This window comes from Sceloporus occidentalis, unplaced genomic scaffold, assembly GCF_023333645.1.
Source record: "Sceloporus occidentalis isolate IW3139 unplaced genomic scaffold, rSceOcc1.0.p SCAF_37, whole genome shotgun sequence".
Taxonomy (NCBI): domain Eukaryota; kingdom Metazoa; phylum Chordata; class Lepidosauria; order Squamata; family Phrynosomatidae; genus Sceloporus; species Sceloporus occidentalis.
Window position 1 is genome coordinate 4554585 of NW_028317017.1, and position 15081 is coordinate 4569665.

General features: G+C 40.3%; 1 protein-coding gene across 1 annotated transcript in view; it reads right to left on the reverse strand.

The window, feature by feature from the left end:
- The window catches only part of LOC149297761 (protein ENTREP2-like), a 337214-nt gene that overhangs the window by 46523 nt on the left and 275610 nt on the right, over positions 1-15081 (reverse strand). Inside the window, exon 5 of the mRNA XM_089488325.1 lies at positions 1051-1158. Coding sequence (XP_089344451.1) covers positions 1051-1158 — 108 coding nt within the window. The remainder of the gene's footprint in view (positions 1-1050; positions 1159-15081) is intronic.

Consider the following 15081-nt stretch of genomic DNA (forward strand, 5'->3'; position numbering starts at 1 on the left):
GGTTGTGGTGGTGTCTACCCCGTTATTTCACAGCGGCGGGGATAGTTGGGGATAATTGTTTTTGTACAGTGGGTTTTGATTTGGTTTTACTTATTTGACTTGGTTCAATTAGTTTGTTTCGAGCTGGCCTGTGGCTCAGAACCTGGAGTGGTGTAGGGGTATCTTGGTATGCCCCTGCATCGGTTATTTGGTTAATTTGGCTAGTGTAAGGGTGTCTCGGTATTGGTGTATAAAACAGTTTCAGCTATGAAAGCACTTTATATAAAAGTATATATTTATTATTAACATCTTTGAATCCTCTATCATCCCATTGTATTATAATAACTTTTACCCAGCATGCAGATGATGTATCTTTTTCAGTTGGCTTTTGCTGTATATTTGTTTAATTCCAATCTGCTAGACAATGCATAACTGATAAAACTACAATACATCAGGGTCTTATCTCCTTATAATCAGACAGGGTTGACAGTGGTGCTGTCATGCATCATGTTATTATAAAGATGAATCTTCTAGATTAATAAAGCTTTTGATCAATGGTTGTCCTAACACGACTATAACACGACAAAAATAATATATAACATAAACTAAACACCAACTTATTATTATGCAACAATTTATATTCTACTCTTATATTTTCTAATAAAAAAAACATTCTACCAGAGGACAATTGGACACTAGTACACTACGAATGGTATAAAATAATTCCACAGTACTATATATAATTATCCATAATTAAAACCAAATCATAGTAAAGTATATATGGCAATTAATACGGGATAGATCACCATTAACAATGGGGCAGAGATAAGAAAATGCGAGGAATAGTCATACGAATCTTCAGAAACCGATGCTAAGATACCTTTCTCCACGGCATTCAACCAGTATATTCACTTGGGAATTCAATTCACCTAGATATCAATGTTTACTGTATCTGTGCAGAGCTATAGGCCCTAAAAACCTGTGTGTTAACTTCTCATCTGCAATGAATAATATAAATCTTGATTAGGACATGTTAGTCCTGTTCTATGGCATTAACACTCTGTTACTCACCAGATGCAGAACATCTGTAGAAACCATCTGCATGCAGCACATCGCAGTAGCCAAGGCACAGACAATTGTCGAGATGATATTCAGAGCACACACGCTGAACAACAGGTCCTGTGAAAAGATGCACAGACAACCATCAGGTTTTTTTTATCGTAGAAGAGCATGTGACAGGACTGCAAACATCTTTAATTGGTTTGATAATAACGGCTGTCACTTGCTATCTATTCAATGTGGGATTAATTAGTCTGTGTGGTATCATTTACTCTGGCCTTAACCCTTTAGCTCTTTCAATCTACTACTAAACTTTAGGCGTTAAAAGGGACTGCTGTTTCATTAAAAGGCTGTTCAACTGCAGGCTTACACATAGGATGTGTCACACATGGGGTATTTGCATGATCCACAGTTAATGTCAAATCCATAGCCTTTATAATTGTACATAGCACAGGTGCATGGATACACTATATGGACAAAAGTATTAGGACACCTGACCATTACACCAACAGGGACTTTTATGACATTTAAAATGATTTTTATGACTTTTATAGACATTAATATGCAGTTGCCCCCCCCCCTCCTTGCAGCTATAACACCTCCTACTCTTCTTGGAAGACTTTCTACAAGATTTTGGAGTGTTCCTGTGGGAATTTTTGCCCATTCATCCAGTAGAGCATTTGTGACACTGATGTTGGACGAGAAGGCCTGGCTCGCAATCTCCAAATGTTTGATTGGGTTAAGGTCAGGGCTCTGTGTGGGCCAGTCAAGTTCTTCCTCACCAAACTCCAACCATGTCTTTCTGGACCAGCTGGGTGCACTGGGGCACAATTATCCTTGAATAGAATAGGGCCTTCGCCAAATCGTTCCCACAAAGTTGGATGCATAGCATTGCCCAAAATGTCTTGCTATGCTGAACAGGGACATACCTAGATATTTTGGACAACGCTATGCTTTCAACATATGCAAATTATGTCATGGAAGCCATTTTTACCTATCCCTACTTCCTGGTAACCTCAACTGAACCTGGAAGCAAAGTATTTAAGGGTCCTTTCTTCAGTTCTGCATTGCCCCTTGGTTACATAGGTAACTGTTTGACCAGCCTGGCAGAAGTCATACAGGATCCGCTATCCTCTTCACTCTGCAGTAGGGGTTCAGTTTCCACTCAGGCTGTCTCAATCTTCACAAGAGGAACCAATGCATATTGGTACTACCTGTCTGAGGAGGAGAAGCTTTTCCGATGTCAAGAGGGGTTTTATCTTTATTGTGTCAAGAAAGGTCACTTTGCTCGGAAACTCCAGCACATGGATAGGGCTCATTTACCTGGGACAGTTCCTCCCCGTGGAAAGGTTTACTGTATTTCTGGGGCAGAGGCAACTGCCATGGAACTATACATCAAAGAAAACCTTGAGAAAGGGTTTATCCACTGTTCCACGTTCGAGAGCTGGATTCTTCTTTGTTACCGAGAAAGATGGTACATTGCTACCTTGCACAGATTATCAAGGTCTAAATTGTATTACTATTAAAAAAAATATCCATCCAAATACAGCTGATTCCTGAGTTATTTGACAGACTAAAAAGTTCTCACATATTTACTATTTTTTTTTTTACCTTTACCTGCGAGGTGCCTACAATCTATCAAGAGGATAGATTCAATACTCTCTCAGGCTATTATGAGTATACCGTTATTCCCTCCTTGGTCTGTGCAATGTCGGTGCTGTGTTTCAAGAATGTGTTAATGACATTTGTTTCAGGGACATTCTACTGCAATTTGTCATTGTAAATTTTAACAATATTTCTATAATAAAAAAATATAATATATAATATAAATAATATAGTTTGAGGTGCCTAAAGTTACCTTTCTTGGGTATAAATGCCACCAATTCTGAAATAGACTGGAAGAAACTAAAGTCGATATTACAATGGCTCCAACCCCAGGAACTAAAGTGCTTGCAGATTTACTTGTGATTGACTAACTGCAATGACCAAGAAGGGAGCCAATCCATGCAATTGGACTCCTAAAGCCATTGAAGCATTCCATACTCTCATTCTGTTTGCTTCTGCTCCTGTGCTCATCCATTAGGATATTAATGAACCCTTTGTACTGGAGGATGGATGCTTCTGAGATAGAAGCAGGAGCAGTGATCTCTCAGTGCTAAAGTTATGACTGCAGAACAGAACTATGACATGAGAAATCAAGAATTACAGAGGGCACGTGACAGACAAAACTGCAGGTCACCTTGGAATCTCTTGAACCTTCTTTCTTATTCCCAGACAATTTAGTTGCCTAACTGGAGGAAAAAATTATTAGAGTTTGTTTCTGCCTGTGCCTCTCCTGGTCCCAGCATGCCCATGGTCCCATTTAGCCATGGATTCCATAGCAGATCTACCACCCTCTAATTATTATTCCACCATATCTATCATATCTTGACTTTCTACTCGTCTGGGTTGCCTGCTTTGCTGTCATTCGTCTGGTCACCGAGGAGGAGCTCATCGTGGTCCCGCAAACAATGCAACGTCACGTGCATCAGAGACGATACCCTCATGAATCAAGTCATGGCAGCTATTTTCTTGTACCTGCGTCCTGATTCGGCTTTCACGCTTCTGCTTCTTGGTTCTGACTCGGCTTGTCCAGTGACCCTGCTCCAGCTTTCCATTTTGGCTACCGACAGCTTGATTCCTGGTTCTGACCTGGCTTGTTCAGTGACCCTGCTCTAGTTGGTCCTGGTATTGCCCAGCTTGGTTTTCAAGGCTCCCATTCCTTCAGGCTGATCCTTGACTCCTTGTTACAGGGCAGAAGAGCTGCTGTCCCCCCTGGACAGTCAACCTAGGGCAGAATATGCCACTGAGCCCAAGTATATTCTACGTAGCAACACTTCCTAGTAAGTGATAGCTTTAAAGTCATACCACAAATAACTTTTCTGTAGTGTAGCTTCCTCTGTAGTGCAATCTTTGGGAAAAAAGCCTGCTAATTAATTTAGGAAAGATCAGAAGCTACTCAGTGAAACTACTGATTACCCCAGCCTCCCATATATACATAACCTGGGTAGATGTTAATATTATTGAATGTTCTCTTCCCCATTCAAAGTCCACTATCTTGAAAGACACACGCACCAAAAATGCTGGCACTGACATTGACCACTTTGCGACATTTGTAAACAAGGATGTTATATAATTTGCTGAACCTGAATTAATTAAAGTGACACAAAATTATTCATAGTTTATAGCAAGATATAAAAATATAGCAAGATATAAAAATATAGCATTTGCTTTAATACTTAGTAACCTTTCATTGGATTTAGGCATATAATTTAATTTGATTAATGCTTACCTTGTACTGTAATAGAGAAATGCCTATGAAAATACTTCACTGCACGTGAAAAGTACTGGAGTAAAATATTATCCTCATAGAATAGGAAATACGTAGAAATGGGTGCCACCTATTCTGACAGTAATTATTAAAGCCTAGAAATTAGATTGCAAAGGAGCACTCCACTCAAACTCCTAAAGCAGTTCTAACGGTAAGACTGTCCCCTGTATATTGGGGACAATAGTAACTTATCTAAAGGCATATGGCGTATGTGAAGAATACAAAAGGTCATCAAATAGGTACAGCTTTTATAAAATCAACGCATGTTTATGAGTTCTAGACCCTATCAATGCTTCTCTGTATCCTGCAAACACATGTTATTGTACTCTTTAGTAAAATGCTAAAACACCACAGGCATTAAATATTGAGGGGATGGTTATCCCCCCTCATTTGGCTTTTCCACTGTTCCCCGTGTGCCAGGTAAAGCGGGACTGTTGTGTTGTTTGTGGTGAACACCTGTTTCTCCAGCAGTGAAATTTTATCACAGCTTGGTAGTACAAAAAAAAATAGAATTTCACTTATGTTTACAGTTTCCATGGCAATTTTTTCATGTTACAGTTTTGTGGGAGCTGTATATTTGTTTTGTGCTACATTTTTATTAAGATTTGCCAGCTTTACCTAAAAAAGAACAACAGGTCAGTTTTGCAGAAATGATACTATTTTGATAAATAGAACTTTATTCTGTTTTAGCTTAAATATATAAATGTATTTCATTACAGGCATATGTAACCTTAAATATGCTGATGTACACATAACGTTAAAACACATTGACCGTTAAAAGCACAAGACAGAGGCTGTTTTGATGTATGCATTTAAAGATGATGTAAATAATAACATGGTCAACAAAGCCACTCTAACTTGGCATATAAATCTGATCGGACCTTTACAGGTCATTGAATATATATTTTTTTACATTTTGCTGAGCTTTCTACTTAAGCGGTAGGGGCTATTACAGTGAGGGAATTTAAACATGCACGGGAAAGGGCAAAAAGCTTTCCTGAATCTAAGATAAAACCAAGGATTTATTAAAGTTTGAGTCTGTAAAATCTGGAAAAATGGGTAGATTAGATGGGCTGAATGGTTCTTATCTGCTGTCAAGGTTTATGTTTCTATAAGATTCTAACCTTTAGCTATTAATCAATTATTTTTACATAGTGATCAATCAACAGAATGCTTATACATTACATGTATGTTATAATTGTAAACTGGAATTAGGCATCTATTTTTAGTCCTGTATAGATCACTGCTAAACATCATTGCCAAATCACAAATCCATCTTCCCTATGTATTCATAATACAATTTAAGTTAGTGAATATGACTGCATAAGCTATATGGGTGTACATACACATATTAAATTATTACCAAGGAAAAGCTATAGTTATAGTTTACATTTATTAATTGGTGTTATTATGCAACAGGAGCAGCAACAGATGTCCCTGCCCGCTTGCCTTACCCTTTACTCCACTGCTGCTGCTGGTGGTGGCTCTGGTGGGTTTGCTGTTTGCCAGTTCCCCCTGAAGTAAAGCTGCACTGTGGTTTGTATGTATTTGTTGCTTCATACCAGAATTGGTGAGAGCACCTTACCCCTTACTCACTATTTTACGACACTAGTACACCTTCAAGCGGCTCCCCAGTGGCTGACCGATGACCTGGGAGAAGGCGCAGCTGGTCTATCTCCCCAGCAGCAGCAGGAGCACCAGGGAGGGGATGCAGGCGGCATCACTCCCCAGCGGCTGAGTGAGTACCTGGGAGATGGCACAGCCGGCCAGTCTCCCCAGCAGCAGCTCGCAAGTCCGGGAGCGGAGGAACCTGTCCTCCCTCCCCAGCGGCAGATCCCAACTGAGGGAGTTGAGGATATCGTCCTCCCTCCCCAGTGGCTGACAGATGGCCTGGGAGATGATGCGGGCGGCCAGTCTCACCAGCGGCAGCTCACAAGTCCGGGAGCGGAGAAACCTGTCCTTCCTCCCCAGTGGCAACAGGAGTACCAGGGAGGGAACGCAGGCACCGTCACTCCTCAACAGCTGAGCAAGTGCCTGAGAACATGTGCAACCGGCCCATCCCTCCAGCAGGATCAACAGGGAGGGGATGCGGGTGGCTCCAGGGAGAAGGGGCAGTCGGCACTTCTCTCCAGCGGCTAGTATGTTCATCGGGAGAGGCACAGTTTGACCTGGTGAGCACTGCACTTGTAGGTGCAATTGGGCTAGGAGGACCAGTTGGGACGGGATGGAATGACAAACTTCAGAGTCAACCTGTCTGGGGTCTCCTCCTGTGTTAGTCTATTTGTGAAGGGGGAGAAATGTCATAGAAGCCTCCGTGCCATGGGCTCCTGGAGGGGACTGAGTGCCAGCCTCCTTCCTACAGACTATAGGCCCTGGTAAGGAGTGCCACATTATCCAAATCATAAGAGGCTCTAAAGACTGTGGAGCTCGGAAACAGATTTGGGGTTCCTGCATTTTGGGACTGTGACGGTTCCTAGAGTTACCCTACCCCTCAGTTAATGTTATCCTGTGACATGAAGCCCTTTTGTGGGTTATTAATAAAAATGTATTTTATTATTGCCTTATTTCCTAACTGTTTACACAGCACACTAAAGTCTGGGAGATAATCTAATCAAGACAATGTGTATTCCTTATTTTAGTGATGTCTGTGTCCTTTTGTATTGTTAATCCCTTTACTGCTCCTGTTGTCTCTGGGAGGCAGATTAAGGGCGCGGTTTGTATCCCAGTATCTTGTTTTATGTTAATGTGTGTTTTGCTATATATATACAGCCGTCTGTGTCTCCTCTTGTTGTTCCTAAAGACTAGTCTTGACGGGTTATTTGGGTACTGGATAGCGATATCCCTTTACTTTGCTTTTGGATATTGCCGACACATTGCGGTGGTTTGTCGTCCTAGTGGGAGAAGTCGTCTCTTGGCGGAGAGGGACAACCTGAGGTCCCTGGTTGGTCCGTCACAACACCCATCTCCTGCCCTCTCAAAATGCTCCTACAACAGCCTTGTCCACCAGAAGAGGTAGCAGGGGTACTAGAGTTTTTTTGGTGTGGTGGTGATAGTGCTGCCAGTGCATATAGGGGAACCCATGGTATGTTTTCAGCAGTAAACTATTGAATTGCCTTGCAGTATGGTAGATGAGCAATAATTGAGCATCAATCTCAGCCTCTACTAACTGTCAATGACTGTCTCCATCTCCAACTCTCATCAGTCTAACTGCTGCTGCAAAAAGTAAGGAAAAATGCCCACATGTTGTTAGACACATCAATCACACTCACCTGAGACCATCAATGAGATCACCCTCCTCAGATTTTTGGCCGCTTCTCCCTATAAGTAATTTATATGTACCCTCCAAGACACAGTTCAACTTTACCTCATCAAAGAGCACCAAAATTGGTTGAAATGGCAAACGAATGGAATAACATTTCCACGTACAAAGACACAAAATTGGCAAATTTAGGTAAAAATCTGAATCCAAATTCATAAGTCCAGCTTAGAACTCTTCATAAAGGGTTGACTTCAATTGTATTGACCAAGAATGCTTGTATCAACTTATTTGTATAGTGATAACACATCTAGTCACCCAAGTTTTGTTTGGTTGTTGTTTCTTCTAAAATAGTCATTTTTGAATACCATGGACTTAGATTACCTAACAGTCACTACTATGACTTTAATGATTCATAATTAGGAATGGGCAAAATGTTCAACGAAAAGCATTTCCCGCTCCCAACGGGAATTCTTGGGAGGTATTTTTAATTGCACGTATTGTAGGTTTTCCTAAATAGAGAATATTTAGGAAAAGTAGCACCACTTGGTTTTAATTACTGATGTAGATTTGCCTTTAGCAATTTGAGAAACATACAAAAAAATGTCACCTTCCTTGAAATATGGATAAGAATAGCATTTAGTTGACCCTAATTTTGTTTAGTGGATTTTGTAACCATTTCTTTACCTTTTTGTTTTTTGCAACATGGTGCAAACATTCCCATAAAGTCAACATAGTGGTTCATGCCTATCTCTTGTGGAATTAAGTGTGTTAAATAATGACCTAATAATGTACATGTCCCTGTAAAAATATAGATCTGAGCTGGAGTACTAAAACAAACATATTACAGTTGCATTTTGGCCCAGACAAAATATGTGCATAAATCCTAGTGTCCAGTATTCTACATTATAAGGGGAATTTCCAAGAAAGATCTGGCGGATGAGCAATTAAACAGGGCCGAGGGGAAATAAAGAGACAGCAATTTAACAATTGTCTAAATGTTCTACGCAATTATATCCTGTGTGTGGCCATGATGACATCTTTATTGAAAGACAATAAAAAAAAACAGGATAATGGCATAACAGTGGATTTTTAAACCATTTTTTTCCAATTTTTGTATATAAGTACTTAGTTGACTGGTTTAATTAGAAGGTCTTTGGACATATTTACAATAAAACGCATTTTAAACAATATACATTTAATCAGTCTTTAGAGATTTGCAACAAATACACATTGGGTATTGAGTATTTAATACGGGCAATTTGTGCTACTTTGTTAAGTAAGCAGCAGAATTAAAAATGTACAATTTCCTTGCATTACTAATATCACATGGAGCTCTAAAAGTATTTTACCAGACTGAAAATACTAACATTTATTCTGTTACTTTATATACCATTTGATTTCACCTCTTTATAAACAATCATGGAAAGAAAATGGTTAGCACCCACATAGCATTTTCCTTGAGTGTTATAGAAACAGTGCCTCATTTCTGGGTTTAATTGTCAATGAAAGGTCACTATGTTATAGAAACTGACAATGAGCATTTCTTTCTTAGTTATGATCTCATATCAGTTCATATTGAAGAAGCAGACAAGTTCACTGAAAATAAATGATATTTATGAGTTTAACTGTTTGCAGGCTGTGAAAAGGGATAGATGTGTCTTCCTGCTGGTATGAAATGTAAAGTTTTTCGATTCCATAGGCAGATTAGATATAATGCTATTGATTCTTACAGTGATGGAGATAATTTAATTAAAAAAAATATATACCCACGTTTCACTGGAATGGGGAAAAGCCTTATACCTGATCTCAGACGAGACACAGTTTAGTTAGACTGAGTGAGCCATCACTAATAGAGACTTTACCAAGAGGATGGTAGGTAAGTGGCATGGTCTTTCAGCAGAAGTAAGGGAATTTAAACATACACAGGATAATCCTATCGTAAATATGCCAACACAATCAGGGACTGAATAAGGTTTGGGGTTTATACAACAGAAAACAAAATGGGCCAAGGTAGTTTGTCCATCAAATTCTATCAGTCGTGTGAGGTATGCACATAACTTATGTTGCACATAACATATATGTTCTGATGCTTGTGACGCATATATTAGTGGAAGGTCGATGAGTGGAAGGTGTTTTTTTCTTATCATTATTAATCTATCTGCTCCATTCCTAGGGTGCTTAATTGTAATGCATTGTTGTGAATTTGATAGTAAGCCCATAACATTTTTTGCAGACAAAAGTACCGTATTTGCTCGATTATAAGACGACCCTGATTATAAGACGACCCCCCAAAATCTGAATATTAACTTAGGAAAAAAGAAAAAGCCTGAATATAAGACGACCCTAAAGGAAAAAAGTTTTACCATTAAATGTTAATTCATGTAAACTATTTTTTTTAATAAAAGCTATGATTGAGAAAAATATTTTTTTTGTTTTTATTTCTTGTATTTTCCAGCCTGTCCCCCAGTTACGCACATCTGCCCCCAGGCTTGCCACACCAATATGGCACTGTGGCCCATGATATGCCTTTTAACCCTCTATATGCCACTGTGCCCCATGGTATGCCTTTTGACCCCCTATATGCCACTCTGCCTCCAGAAATGCCTTATACCCCTATATCCCATTCTGGCATTTAGGGGGTTAAAATGCATATTATGGGGCAGAGTGGCATATAGGGAGGTATAAGGCATTTCAGGAGGCAGAGTGGCATTAAGGGAGTTAAAAGGCATTGTATAGAGCACTCTGCCTCCAGAAATGCCTTATACCCCTATATGCCACTCTGGCATTTAGGGGGTTAAAAGGCATATTATGGGGCAGAGTGGCATATAGGGAGGTATAAGGCATTTCAGGAGGCAGAGTGCTCTATTAAATGCCCCCTTAACGCCACTCCAGAAATGCCCTATGCCCCCATTTAACTAACACACACACACACACTCTCTCCCCCCCTCCCCTCCCCTCTCCTCTCTCCTCTCTCCCCTCTCAGCCCTCTCTTACCGGTGCTTCCAGCCGGGGCAGCGGGTTGACGTCGCCTTCTGCTGCAGCCGGAAGGAGGTGGAGTTGGCAGCGGGGGTTTGTATGCGTCCGTCGCGTATACTTTCCCCGGCTGTCAGAGATCAGAGATCTCTGACAGTCGGGGAAGGTCTACGCGACGGACGCAGACAACCCCCGCTGCTAGCCACACCTCCTTCCGGCTGCAGCGGACGTTGTCTACGCGGATCGCGTAGACGTCAACCCGCTGCCCCGGCAATACAGCAGGAAGCACCGGTAAGTGTGTATGATGGGGGGGGGGGGTGAGACAGGAGGATCCAGGTCCCCTGCAGCGGTGCGGGGGATCTGGATCTTAGTCTCCTAATCAGACTCTATTTGAGGTCTGATTAGAAGACGACCCCGATTAGAAGACGAGGGGTATTTTTCAGAGCATTTGCTCTGAAAAAAACCTCGTCTTATAATCGAGCAAATACGGTACAAGTAGCATCGCAGCCTGTGATAAATGTTGTAGGCTTAAATAATAGCAACATGAACGTAGCTTGGCTTCTTTGTGAATATCTTTAACTGAAGCCTTAGGGGCTTACTTAGTTCATTCCAGGATATCATGAAACAATTTGCTGTGCAAGGAATTATACAACTCTCCGAAGGGTTAGAGGCTGTAACTGCACTGTTCAGTAGATATACTTTGCAGATGATAAATCCATGCTTCATTGCACAGTACAATGTCCCTTTGAGCTGCATACAGGGAAGCTTTAGTAACAACAATTTTACTCTCAAAGAGGTGGTCCGCATAAGAATGCAAATTGGCTGTTTAACCTCATTTTGACTGGTGAGCTCTTAAAAAAAAAATGCATTAAACTGGTAAGGTACGTAGTTGACTATATTACTTAAAATGTGTGTTACATCAGTTAATGTGGTATTAAACTTAATAACCATATAAGCATGATGTAGGATTACATTGCCGATATCCTCAAGCACAAATAATACATTAACAAAATAAGACGAACAAGGTAATGTCAAAAAACACAGTTGATTAGGAAAAATTATGGGTGTTACTATGCAAACCGAGGGATAAACTAGAAAGGGCAGGGGGGTTTTACAGATAGCCTGTAACTATACATTATATCTGGCTAGCTCTCTCTGGTTCTTCTAAGCAAAAAAGTGACTTACTTCATAAGAAAGGACCTAGTGTGGTTATTGGACATCCAGGTCTGCATAATCACACAGTGAAACCAACACATAGCACTGCAGATGTTGGTGAACTAGTCTATTATTCATGTTCTGTATGATGCTTCCGAATTTGAGTAGAGAGTGAGATCCGGGCTACTCTGGTAGGTAAAGAAGATCATGATACAACAGTTGCTAGACACTTCCAAGAAGTAGGACGCCAAGTCCATTAAATTAATGTTTCGTGTAATTGACCACATTACAATATGGGTGCACCAGGGAGCATCTCATTAAACAAAGAAAACATTATGATTTGAATGCCTAGATGCTTTTAAAACAAGGGGACTTAATGAAGATTATCAGTTCCTCTAAGCAGTTGCACTAAACATACCAAACCTACTTCTCTGCTGTTTGGTTAAGATCAAGTGAAGTATCTGTGAGAGAGGGAAAGCTTTGTCCTCTGGCCTAAGGCTGGGATAGCATGGAGCCCCAAGGTTTTCATAAGGCCCTGTAATATGGTCCAGGCAAGACGTGTGTTCGTGGGCGTAGGAACCGGGGGGGACGGGGGGATAGATCCCCCCAGTAACTCATGTGGGGGGGACTGATAATGAAGAAATCCCCCCCAGGGCCGTTGGAACCCCCCCAATAGAAACCCCGCAGGAGGAGAGGGGTGCCAAGCGGTCGTTTTCTGCAACCGCTCGGTAGCTAGTGAGAAGGGAGGGTAGGGAGAAGGTAGATAGTGTGAGAAGGGAGGGTAGGGAGGGGGTAGATAGTGTGAGGAGGAGAGGGCTTAGATAGTGTGAGAAGGGGGAGAGGGGGTAGATAGTGTGAGAGATGGGGAGAAAGTGGGGCTCTGATGGGGAAAAATGCTGTCCCCCCCAGATTTTTAGGGGTTCCTACGCCCATGCGTAATTGGGAGTGTGAGGTTAGCACATCACCTTTTATTTTGAGCACGGCTGGCAACCGCACTGAGCACCTTTGGACCCACTTTTTATTTTTGTATACACTAGCCTCAGCCTTCTAGGCTCGGTGTGCGGTATATATATTTAATTTTTAACACACCAGCCTAAAGGGCTGGGGCTTTGTAATGGAACACTTTTTAGATATAGTTTTAACACAATTTGCACCATTATTTGCACCGTGCACAGGTTTTTTTTTTATATTTATATTGCAATATAGCACAGGGCACAGATTAAGGATCAGACTATCGGATTAGATGTGCACTAGAAATGCCAGGGTAGAGCTGGGTCCCCTAGAAAGGTCCCGGCTTTTCTGTTTGGGGGGGGTTAGGTAGCTCTTAGAGGTCCACTGGACATTGGGTGAATATACTGTGCCAGTTTTTTGTTTGCCCTTTGGCTCTAACATCTATTCCATTTACCACCTAGGTAGAACCTTGGAGACTACCATTACCCTTGCTGTTTTCGTAAACATTTATAAAGTGCACCCTCATGCTTTGGTTATTCATGATACTCCATAGATATACAGAAAAAAAATAATATGCAAGTAAAGCAAACTGAATGAGAGATTGCTCAATATGGCAGGGTTTCTGCCAGGGTATGCCCCCATTAAATGACCATGCCTTGTATACCATATTCTGCAAGAGTACATCTAGATAGGTGAAATCCTCACTCCATTAGTTATGAGAGATATTAAAATATGTAAATTGAGGCGTTAGCTTTGTACCTTTGGCTCATATATTGATAAATATTTGTCAGAATTGTCAGTTACATTTCAGGTCCCTATGGTAGGGAAGCCAAGAGGTGACATCACACCAGTTGTAAATTATGTATATGACTACTGTAGCTGTGCCTGCTAAGAAATTCCCAAATGATCCTCAATCATGGAAGCTAAAGTGCTAAAAAAAATACAGATGACTATCTGGCATGCTATTATCATTTATTTATACAGTTTCAACAATTTAGCCATCATTTTAAATACACATGGGGTGCTTTTCAGTTAAATTGGCATAGATAGACCGATACATAAGATGAAGCGGGTCCTGCTCACAAGCTTACTGTGAGTATGAAATGGAATACATGAGTCGACTAAATTCATGCAGGTGACACAGGAGCCCACTCCCACAGTTAAACAATAAAAAAAAATCAAAATAACAAAAAAAAAAAAATATATGAAACAGGGTTCTTCTGGATTACTACCCCCTCCACCTTGTGTTTGCTGGGGTGGGGGTATAAAGACAACTGATTGTTAAAAAATAAAAATGGTTTATTTCAATAAGAGCAAGAAAATGAATGCAAAACATAAGCAGATCATCTGTATTGAAACCGTGACTCATTTTATCCTCTGCTGGATTGAAAAGCCCACAGAATTTGTAATGTTCATTGAAACCTGGCTGTGGTACTTGGCAAGTCCTCCTCAGCATCAGTACTTTTTTTTTCTCTTTTATTCCCCTTCTTTTATGATCTTTTAGATAATTAAAAACATCCATCCTTTGCCCAGTTACTGAAGATATTTGCTCTAAAATTAATTAAAAAACAGAACGCCGACACAATCTTCTGAACAATAAAACAACTTTAAACATGTAAACCCCCAATGCAAAATTGTAAATGGTGTGATTAAAGTAAAGAAATGCGCAAGACTTTTGTTTATCAAATAGCATGATATGTAGATTTGTACGATTATTCTAATATAGCATTTTGGGGTTTGTAATAAAACCGTCAGCTCCATACACAAGTAATTTCATGGTTTGATTTAAATTTAGAATAGCTTCAGTCTGCGCAATGCTTTAATTGGACAATTAAGAAGCAATGATTTTTGTTTTCGGTATAACAGTTAACGACTGATGGAATTTGCCCTGAATTAGAATTTTTTTTTCCCATTGTATTTTATTTCAAACAGTTTAGGATCATTTCAATAAAAAAAATGTTTATGGTTTTTAGACAACTCTGACATCAGAACTGTATTTTACATTTTGTATGAGGCAAAGGGGACAGTTCTATTACCACAATGATTGTTCAGTGGTTGTTCTGGGTATATGGAGGAGCTAGAAAAAAAGAAATGCTGTAGTCTACAGTAAACAAGTAGTCACTAGTCTCCAAGGTTATCAGAAGCTAAAAACCAAGGTAACTCATGATAACCTACAAAAGGAGAGGGTTTGCTGGATTAAACCTAAATTTGCAGCACTTGATTAAACGAAAATGAGTTTGAGCGTTCCATTGGTACTGGGGGTCTGAGCTGATCGAACTCATTATTTGCCCTGCAAGATTTAACATAAGTTATATTTAATGGATTTGTTTCATTA